This window comes from Brachycentrus maculatus, unplaced genomic scaffold, assembly GCF_059751285.1.
Source record: "Brachycentrus maculatus isolate JH-2025_06_01 unplaced genomic scaffold, ASM5975128v1 h1tg000261l, whole genome shotgun sequence".
NCBI lineage: Eukaryota > Metazoa > Arthropoda > Insecta > Trichoptera > Brachycentridae > Brachycentrus > Brachycentrus maculatus.
In genome coordinates, this window is record NW_028281012.1 from 1,380,359 (window position 1) to 1,391,240 (window position 10,882).

The 10,882-nt window shown below is 32.2% G+C and overlaps 1 protein-coding gene across 1 annotated transcript; it reads left to right on the forward strand.

Moving 5' to 3' along the window:
* Positions 1 to 354: 354 nt before the first annotated feature.
* Positions 355 to 10,653, forward strand: Galk (N-acetylgalactosamine kinase). Its single transcript, XM_088266023.1, has 8 exons — positions 355 to 849; positions 1,279 to 1,452; positions 2,806 to 3,076; positions 4,304 to 4,412; positions 5,720 to 5,877; positions 6,583 to 6,745; positions 8,402 to 8,597; positions 9,305 to 10,653. Exons 1-8 carry the CDS (start codon positions 731 to 733, stop codon positions 9,474 to 9,476), a joined length of 1,362 nt encoding a protein of 453 aa, XP_088122149.1. The 5' UTR covers positions 355 to 730; the 3' UTR covers positions 9,477 to 10,653.
* The last annotated feature ends 229 nt before the right edge of the window (positions 10,654 to 10,882 follow it).

The following is a 10,882-nucleotide window of genomic DNA, read 5'->3' on the forward strand; positions in this document are numbered from 1 at the left end:
TGAAGAAAAGGTATTGTTTAATTATTTTTTTAAATACACTAAATATTTTTGCAATGGAGAAAAAACGTTCAGGTTTTACTTAAAAAATCTGTTGCACAGTAAAAAGTTTTATAAGTATCTGTTGGCTTAGTATTTATTTTTAATACAGTGTATCATATTTTTAAACTTTAAAAACGTTCTCCTGAAATGTCAAGTTTTTTTATTTATGACGTTCTTGAAAGGAGTGAGCGATATGTTATAAATATAAAGCATACATCGTACAAAGAATGTAAAAAAAAAATAACATCCTGCCCCGTTTTTAATTGACAAATAAGAACTAATAGATTTGTTTATTTTACATTCTGGCCACTTCGTGACTGACGTTTACAGCGGTGATAATAATGACGTTTGGCGCCGATTAACTACATGACAATTGATAAGCAGCTTAAAAGAACCAATGAAAAAAATTGCAGCTTATGTTTACATTAAAATCATGTATAAAACCTCTGTTATTGAATTATCGTGACTTTGGTTTTATTATTATTAAAATTGTGAAACGTCGGTCGATACTGATAACAACACTCGACGATTACTGCGTGCGTGACTGATAAAGAACTTTAAAAGTTGAACTATAAATAGAATTTGTGATTTGAACGTTGAGAATTGAATTGAGATTCGCTATTACAAACAGTAGCTTGCTGCACGTTTTTGTGACAAAACATTTGTGCACTGCACAACTTTTCACTCAAAAATGGAGGATTCAGTACCGATAGAAAATGTTGTCAAAACTAAGGACGTCTTGGCAATTACGGATTGTTTTCAAAATAAATATAAATGTGATCCGGAGTTTTATGTACGCGTTCCCGGCAGGTATCGTATTGTTTCAATTTTTCATCTCTTTTTTATGTATTCCAACACAGTTTGTGCCTTTTATTTCACAACACTCAAAATAATTCGCTACAGAAACAAAATTCGATAATTTCTGCTACAGAAGTGTAATCCTTGCCATTTAGTATGGAAAAATGCCAAGCCATAGGATCAACTTATTTTTTTAATTCAAAATGATGTGAAATACTTTTGATACAGTTATCTTTTTGATATATGGATATTAACCTTACCAACAGCGAGGTATATGATGATATATGTTATTAATAAATTAAAAATGAACAAAAAACTACAAAGGATTTGAATAAATGGTTCTGAACATAACAAAATGTCTCCTTGTCAAATGAATTATATTAATTAATTAAATGATTATAAGGATAATTGAATTTAAAATACTGCTTTATTTTTTTTCAGAGTAAATCTTATCGGAGAGCATTTAGATTATTGTGGGTATCCCGTCTTACCCATGGCACTAGAACAAGGGGTACTTGTTGCCGTGAAACGCGTCAACAAACCCCACGTGTGGCTGACAAACTTGGATCCCAAATACCCTGATTGGAATGGTGACATACAGTCATCCTCTATTGTGTAATTGTCTAAATTATCTAAACTTAAAATTATTATGGAATTGTACTGTACATTGCCTCAATACTTAATCTCATTTGAACTGAATTCTCATTTAAACAATGTGCAAGGTTTAATTTTTCATTTTAAAACACTAGTTTTTTTTTGCGTTTTTAACCATTTTTTTGAGAATATTCTAAAATCGTATACATTTTTCTTACAAATTTATTTACAACATTTTGAGTGTGTCCAAATACTTGTTCACAAAATCTGGATTATCTCCAATTACAGGAGTTATTTTAATATTATTTTCTAGTGATTCAAGAACAAGGTTTCTAAATTGGTTCATATATATATAGAACTTCCAAGAATTTGAGTAGTGTGGTTGTCAATAATGGGTAGAATTGGTGAATGTTACATGTGTGTATCACTTAAACCAGCCTATGGCGGTCGTCAGCCCCGTAAATGCCCAGACTTCCATATTCTTTTTCATCTTTGATGAGATGTCAAAAATAAAATTACAAATCTATCTCATAAAGATAAAAAAGAATGCAAAAACCGTGTTTGATTGTTACCGGAAACTGAAAAAGATATCTAATAGATATTTGTTTATAAAAAAAACTGGACAGAATTGTGTTTAGAAATTGGATAATATACTTAGAAATGAACGTTAATTAATGTGCACATAAAATTAATGAATAACTGTTTCCGTGTTATAATTTTACATTGCATTTTATTAAAACTGCTCATTGCGAGAACAAAGTCACAATTTTAATTTGAAATGATAGAGTGATGTTATCTAGAAATGCTCTGTTTAAAAAGCACAACTGTGCATTAAATAATTATTGTGCACTAATGTACTGCGAAGCTTCATTCTATCAAATTTTTCTAAAATAGTATACCAATACGTATATTACTACCTAACGGTGACTCTTCAAATGTATCCGAAAAATCAATTAATTATGAGCTGTGATGTTTTTCTCACTAATGAGTAGTATGCAGGTGTGCGATATATATTTATTACATGATTTTATGCCATATACGCAGAAAAGCAGTGCCTATTCTAACTTACCCGCGTGACATACATATAAGAACGCAACCAGTACCTACCCTACCTTACTAAGTAGTACCTAGCTTACCTTACTACCTACCCCTACGGCCCACCCTAGTAAGTAGTACCTAGCTGACCTTACTACCTACTTCTACTGTCTACCCTAATTAATTCTCTGTGCACGCCACTGGTTATATGTACATAATTATGACGCGATTTTATTGATTTTTTGCGTAATTTAAGGTTTGCCTCTAATTTTAAATGTTTATCCGAGTTAAAGTTTTTATATATTAATTATCTAATTTTTTTGCATAATTCTTTTTCAGCAAGGAAGGGGGGATTCCTAAATGGTACGAGTATGTATTATGCGGAGTAAAGGGCGCAGCTGATGAGATTATCAGTTTGAAAAAGCAGCCAAAACCCGGCCAAAATCCCGATGACGTCACAATACCTAAGTCCGATAGCAATGGGTGTCTCATGGACAGTGTAAATGGTTTCCAGGCTGTTATCAGCGGAACCATTCCTCCCGCAGCCGGACTATCCAGTTCTAGTGCTCTGGTTTGCGCCGCAGCATTGGCATTGTTTAAATCCAACGAAGTATGTGTCTTTATTTTTACGTTTTTATCTAGAAGTGAAGCAATGGTTTAAATACTTAATATTTTATGATTTTCTAATACAGAAAATAATAACATTAATTAAAATAATAATATCATTAAATAATTACTCTGTGACTCAAACTTGCATCAGCTGCTCTATTAATTGAGTTCATCATCACAGATACAAGATGCCTCTGTATAAAACATGATTTAAGAAAAAAAATAAGACACGAGTATACCAAACATGAGATACATACAATACTGCAAAAATTTATTGCTAGTATATTCTAGTCAGTCAATTCTATACAATAAAAGCACTTTGTTATATGTAGTCTAGAAAAAAAAACACTTAACAACTTGCATAGTAACAAATGGCATTTATTTATCTAATCACATATTATCTCTTATTCCACAATTATTATAACAACTTACCAACATTTATATATGGGGTCACACGTGTGTATTAAATATGAACCCTGCTCTGCAAAACACGACCTACATATGAGCTTAGGTCACTTGTATATAGATATGTTGAAAATATATTGGAAATGGGAAATATATGATTGCACATTATTTTGCATATTTCAGGTTGTTATCTAATAAAATGATTGATTTTACAAATCATATATTTTTCCCTTATTATTATGTTTATTTACTAACTAACTAACCATCACGCCGCTTCTCCGCAGGGGTAGGCAGAGAGAATAGAGCGCCACACCACTCTGTCCTTGCAAACATTCTTCGCCTCTTCCACGTTCATGCATCTCCTCATACATACCCGCCGATTGTTACGACTCCTAACCTGACCACTTTCAAGTATTTGGCATACCTGATCGTGCCATGTTTTTCTCGGTCTTCCTCTGCTTCTTTTCCCTCTAACATTCGCCTCATAAATTTGTTTTACCGTTCTTTCCTCACTCATTCGTTCTACATGTCCAAACCATCTCAACACACCTTTCTTAATTTTATCGATAATGCTTATCTCAGCTTTGCATTCCTTCCTTATTTCACTATTCGTACATCTATCATACATCGTTTTGTCGCACATTCTTCTGAGAGATCGCATTTCTTTATCGCGTTTATTTTACGCAAGTTACATATCTTCTATCATACATTTAAAAATTAAATATGACTTCTTAACTAATTACCAATTCAAAAATATTAAGCATGTGTTTACCTACAATTTTATTTTATTTTCACTAGTTAAACATTTTTTTAAATGTTGCAGTTATCAATTGGGAAAATCAAGATGGCCAAAATTTGTGCTGCAAGCGAAAGGCTCATTGGAACAGAAGGAGGCGGAATGGATCAAGCTATTGCATTCTTGGCCGAATCAGGTGAAAATTTATATTTATTTTCAAAATTTTTCACAATTCAAGATAAAATTATTGCAATCTATTCACAGAGTTGTAAGAAAATTCACAAATTCAGTTAAATTTAGTTTAAAAATGGTAATGATTTGTCTTCCTCAGTCAGTGTCTACAAATTACGCATACTCCTGAGGGGGGTATTTAAAGACCCTAGTCATATTTATAAAAGTATTTTATGTTAAAATAATATAAAGTACATCTTGCAACAAGTGATGCACTGTCAGTAGCATATTCACGGATCGACTGCATAATTGCTGTTTTCCTTGCACAAAGTTAAGCAATTTGTAGTTGGTTATTTTATTCAAAACATTCTATATTTCTTATAGTTAAATTGAAAAAAAAAATTATATATATATATACATACATATATATTTATATATATATCCTATTATATTATATATATATATATATATATATATATATATATATATATATATATATATATATATATATATATATTTATATATATATATATATATATATATATATATATATATATATATATATATATATATATATATATATATATATATATATATATATATATATAATATAATAGGATATATATATAAATATATATATCCGGGAAAACTCGCTAACATCAAGATATCTGGGCAGTAACAGTATCCCAAAGCTAAATAAATTAGTAATCAAAATATTATCTACAATACATTTGCCCTAACATAATGGTGTTTATTATTTTTTTCAATTAAACGCTTGTATAATATGTACCACTTAATGATAATATTTTTTAAAAATAATCAACGTCATTTCACAAAATGAATGCCGAATCAATAAATAATATGGTATGGTGTTTAGACAACAATGTGTTAATAATTGAATGCATTATTCATTTAAGAATTACTGACTGACTAAATGAATTGTCCGCCTTGGTAGTGTAATGGTCAGCATGCTCGGCTACCATTCTGGAGTTCCCGGGTTCGATTCTCAGGGGGGGGGGGGGTTCAAATAAATAAAAGTGATTTTTTTCAATCTAATATTTATTCAATATTACCCTGGACTGGTACCTGAAGCGGAGGGCTGATCACCTTTCCTTCATGTGTAACGATCAAAATAACACTGCGTTAAATGATGCAGGGCCCTATGCGCCATTGGGGTGATTATATGTGATATCTTATTTTAAGTATGAGTGAATCAATCGAAATGCATAATCAACTTTATAATTATTTAAATGAACTGATTAATCAAAAAACTTTTTTTTTTGGCTCACCATATCGTTGTTTTTTTATATTAATGGCAGCTTATTTTTTTAGGGTCGGCGCAACACATCAGCTGGGCTCCTATGAAAAACAAAGCAATAAATCTTCCGGAGCATGCAGTTTTTGTGGTGGCCCATTCCTTAGTAGTGGCTAACAAAGCTGCATCAGATCACTATAATCATCGTGTTAGGGAATGCAAACTTGCTGCCAAGGTGAAATGACCACATTTTTTTACAATATTGTATTTTAACAAATTCATTTGTGATATCGCTTACTCCTTTCAAGAACGTCATAAATCAGAAATTGTAAATTTTCAGTTGTGCATGTTTTCGGAATGCCCAGAAAATGTACCATATCCCTGCAAAAGGGGCATATTTTTAACATAATATTTACCCGCTACAGGGCAAAAAGTGTTGTTTTTGCATTTTAAAGAAAAGGTATTGTTCAATTATTTTTTTAAATATACTACATATTTTTCAAATGGAGAAAAAATCTTCAGGTTTTACCTAAAAAGATCTATTGTACAGTAATAAGTTCAATAAGTGGCTTGATATTTATTTTAAATACATTTTATTATATTTTTAAACTTTCTCCGTTCCTCCTGAAAAACGTTTTCCTGAAAAATCTAGTTTTTTAATTTATGACGTTGTCGAAAGGAGTGAGCGATATGTTAGACACTGCATATACTCAGGTACCAGTTTCACCACTGTACCGATGAGGATTTTGTGGGGTAGCGGCATACTTAATTTGTTCTACAATGAACGTAATTCTCCGATTACTATCTGGGAAATAAAGTTGCAGCATAATGAGTTCTCCTGAAAAATCATGTTTTTTTATTTATGATGTTCTTGAAAGGAGCGAGCGATTATGGCAAAAGCTAAATATTTTATGCATAAATAACACAACATATTGTGCAGTTGATTGCGGAAGATGCTGGTATGGATATTGGAGATGCAACCTTGGGCGAGGTTCAACAACTGCTGGGTGAGAGTTTGGAGGGAATGCTGGCTCGGGCGACCCGCCTTCCTTCCATCTTGTATTTGCACAAGCCTCGTGATAGAGCTCTGCATGTTTTCCAAGGTGAGTGCGTGCTTACTGCAATGCATCAATGAAACATAGCCGCGAAGGTCTATTACTTCCTCCTTGGCGTAGGCCTTGTGGCATGTTTTTAAAGGCGGAGACTGACCGGAGTATTTCGGCGTAACAAAACATCGTAACATCGCTCGCGGCGAGCATGTTACGTTATGACGTTACGGCATTGCTGACTGACTGCGATCAGTGCTCGCTAGTGGCCTTGTGCTCAGTGTTGCCATATGCCACACCAAAAATCTGAAAATCTGAATCAACACAAAATCTGTATGAATCTTTGGAACATTGCATTCGTACTGAAGTTAAAATGTTGGACGACGAAGACGTGATTCTTGGTTCTGTGATTTTAATAAATTACTGAAATACTTACTCCAAATGAAGAAAAAAAATATAAAGTGCCAATCCCCACAAATTCCCCGCAGTTTAGGGAATTTCCCACAGATTGGCAACCCTGTACTAACCTAAAATTGCATTCGACTTCGGATGGAGCATTCGGAACGAGCGGCAAGCAGCTCGGCTCACTGTACTGACTGCCTGAATGCTCGCATCGTACGATGAACATTACAATGAAATGCTCCGGTCAGTCTCTGCCTTAAGAGGGTTTACCCTCCTGCGATGTCAATTCCCAGATGTCAATCTATCTGTTTGGTGGTCTGCCCGGAACCTTGGGGTTGGTAATGCAGTGCAATGTGGGGGAGTCCTCACATCGCTCCCATACATATCCCAGCAAAATAAGCATATTTTTAACTTAATATTTACCCGCAACAGGGCAGAAAGTGTTGTTTTTGCATTTTGAAGAAAAGTTATTGTATGATTATTTTTTTAAATAAACTAAATATTTTTCAAATGGAGAAAAAACCTTCATGTTTTACCTAAAATGATCTGTAGCACTGTAAAAAGTTCAATAAGTGGCTTGATATTTATTTTAAATACATTGTATTATATTTTTAAACTTTAAAAAAATTATCCTGAAAAATCAAGTTTTTGATTTACGACGTTCTTGAAAAAAGTGAGCGGCATACGCATATCATTATCTCCTTTGTTGCATTTGCCACCTAATGACATCTTCGATCTCGCATATTTCATAATTGATATAATTTAAATAATATTATTCTTGTCCTCAAGGGACTCATACACATCGGTAGTTTGACCAATTTACACAAGCTTATATAGCTTATATAGCTTATATACGCAAGGGTATGCAACCTCATGTACCAGCCATTGTTGCTAGTCTCCTTTTCCTCTTCTCAACTAATGGTACCTACTTTTCATCCTCTATTTTCTTACCCATGTAACAACAACGTTCTTAACCCCAATCTCCTGTACTTACATAATTTTTATTATTTCATTCATTCATTCCAACCCTCATCCACACCCGATAGTGCATAGAGCACTCATCACATAAACGCAGCATAATCTTGTTAAATCACTTTTTTTTTTTTAATCGAACCCAAATTCTAAGTGACAATGAAAAATACATGGAAAAATAAATCTTACTTAGTACCAAACACCCTCTCTAACCCTTATCTGCACCCGTTGGTGCAAATGACATCACTTCAGATCGTTGTAGCTTTAACATAATAAATTCTAACATAAAGTATCAGTCCTTCACTTAACAAATTTGATGTTTTTCGATAATTATTCTAGAGGCGTTGCGCGTTCAGAAGTTCATCAACTTGTGCAAGACATGGAACGAACACGACCAACTGAGTATACTCGGGGTCCTGATGAGGCAGAGTCACGAGAGTCTCAGATACTTGTATGAGTGCTCCGATCCGGCACTCAATCGCCTCGTGGAATTGTCGGATGACTTTGGAGTGCACGCTCGTCTAACTGGCGCCGGGTAAGGTGTTCCTTCTCCTCATTTTACTATCATACTTTTTCAAGAAGACATTGTCGATATCATGGGAATTGAACAACTCGTTTTTGAGAAAAAAATATAGAAGTCTGAGCATTTACAGAATATGTGACCTATTGTTATTTAAACTGTCATCCGCACCTGATGGTGCATAGGGCACTGCATCATATAAATGCAGTTAAAGAAAAATGTTGATATTCTTCATAATACTAATAATAAACTTAATGAGTTTCTATAAAAAAAATATTTATAAAACTTAATAATATAAAATTTTAATAATCCCTGTTATTTAAAGCTTTTAGCCTGAATAAAATAGTCGCTATTAAACTCAATGTTGAATTTACTTTAAAAACCACATGAATATGACATTTGAAACTACTTGGTGTATTTTTCCACTTTATAGAATGGTGATAACTTTATAATATGCATCTTGAAGTCAATATTTCATATTTTTAAGTTAACATTTTTGCCAGTTCATCCACGATATGTATTATCATTGTGATAAGAATTCCTCGAGGGTTCAATTTAGAGATCGAAATAGGCTTTTGATTTTGGTTAGTGTAGAACATTAATTATTGCAAATGGTTTTGCATCCGTACCTCAGATTGATACATAAAAAATACTGTACACTGTCATTATTTTGTTGAAAGATTCAAATGATACATCTAATTGTTTGCGTTTGCTATTTTTAGTTGGGGTGGGTGCATCGTAGCTCTGTGCCCTCAGTCCAAGGCCTGCGCCTATGTCGACATGCTTATGGAAAAGTACTACAAGGATCATCCCGATGCCAGCAAGTATGCAGCTAACGAACTAATCTTCATCACAAAACCAAGTACGGGAGCTCGGGTGATGATCAATAACTGAAGAAAGTGAAACTAAATGAAGATAGCTAGTAAGCACAAAGATATTCTAACCATTGTCGGTTTGCATATTATCATTTTACATATTATTCGCACGCATTCCTACGATGCTAAACTTAACAAACTTAAAAATATTCATCATATGTGTTTAGGTTAAGTATGCCGACAAGCAAGTTCTTGTAAATTGTCTGAAATTATTTTTTCTATTTGGTTAAAAAAAAATTCACAGGATCACAGATTAACCAAATATCAACTAATGTTGTGAATAAGATAAAAGTGATTTTAGAAAATTTCAATCATAACTTTTGCCAAAGCAAAAATTTAATTTTTAACTGTGAATACAGATATTATACTTGAAGTCCAAGAAACTATGTAAATAAGTTCATAGACATCACTGCATTTTATATTTTTAAATTCTCTTGTTAACAAAGCAACATCTCATCTCCTTTATTAGATTTAGTAAAAATATATAGTTACCTTACTCTTTATCATATTATATTCTTTTGAAAGACAAGTCACTACGTATCAAGTGGAAAATTTGTCAGATTATTTTATCATTAATATATTTTCATTCAGATTTTTTTAAATGTCACATTTTCTTCACATATCACTTGCCATAATTTATATTTGTTATATGTGTATATAAATACTTAAATTAAATATTCGATAGCTTTTTATGTATGCATTAATTTGTAATTGATTTTTATATACATTAAAAATAAAGCAATCATAAAAAAAATTAAAACATTTTATTGTTAATAAAAATAATGTGCCATATTACTCAAGAAAAAATGCTATGACAATTGTGTTTAATCAGAAATTTTACAATGCTTTTGTTTTTCTTTTTTTACTTACGGGTTTTGCAGTTTAAAACCAATTGTTAAGTTTTTTTATTAAATCTTTATTTTTTATTCAGCGAAGAAAATTGGGAGAAATTTATTATTTGTCATTTGTTTTATTATATTATGCATGTTTAAGATAGTATTAAAAAACAAAAATGTCTAATGATAATTATCATCACAAATAGCTGTGTTCTCTCACTGTATTAGTATTGCCGTTTCCATTTCTCTCTCCTTTGTCTGCTTCTGAATTTATACATACTATGTAATAATAATTATAGGTAATTTCTACTTTATTGACCTTTTTATGTCATTTGGTGTTTAATAAATTTATTTCAAAAATACTTTTTACTGTTTTAATTTGGCTACAATCTTTTAATGTTCACCCAAATTGTAATACACACACACACACACACACACACACACACACACACACACACACATTTGACAGTCTAGAAATACATTTGATTTGATTTGACAATAACTCGACACTGGCTATAACACCCAAGATGGGTAAAAAGCCATTAAAAAGAAGAAGAAGATTTGATTTGACAGAAATAAATAAATTTGT

What these genes read in the sequence shown, in the direction of transcription:
- Galk (XM_088266023.1), top strand. Translation starts at nt 731, where the DNA reads ATGGAGGATTCAGTACCGATAGAAAATGTTGTCAAAACTAAGGACGTC. An exon ending in ATACAGTCATCCTCTATTGT is followed by an intron (nt 1,453 to 2,805) that starts GTAATTGTCTAA and finishes ATTCTTTTTCAG; the next exon opens with CAAGGAAGGGGGGATTCCTA. An exon ending in AATGCAAACTTGCTGCCAAG is followed by an intron (nt 5,878 to 6,582) that starts GTGAAATGACCA and finishes CATATTGTGCAG; the next exon opens with TTGATTGCGGAAGATGCTGG.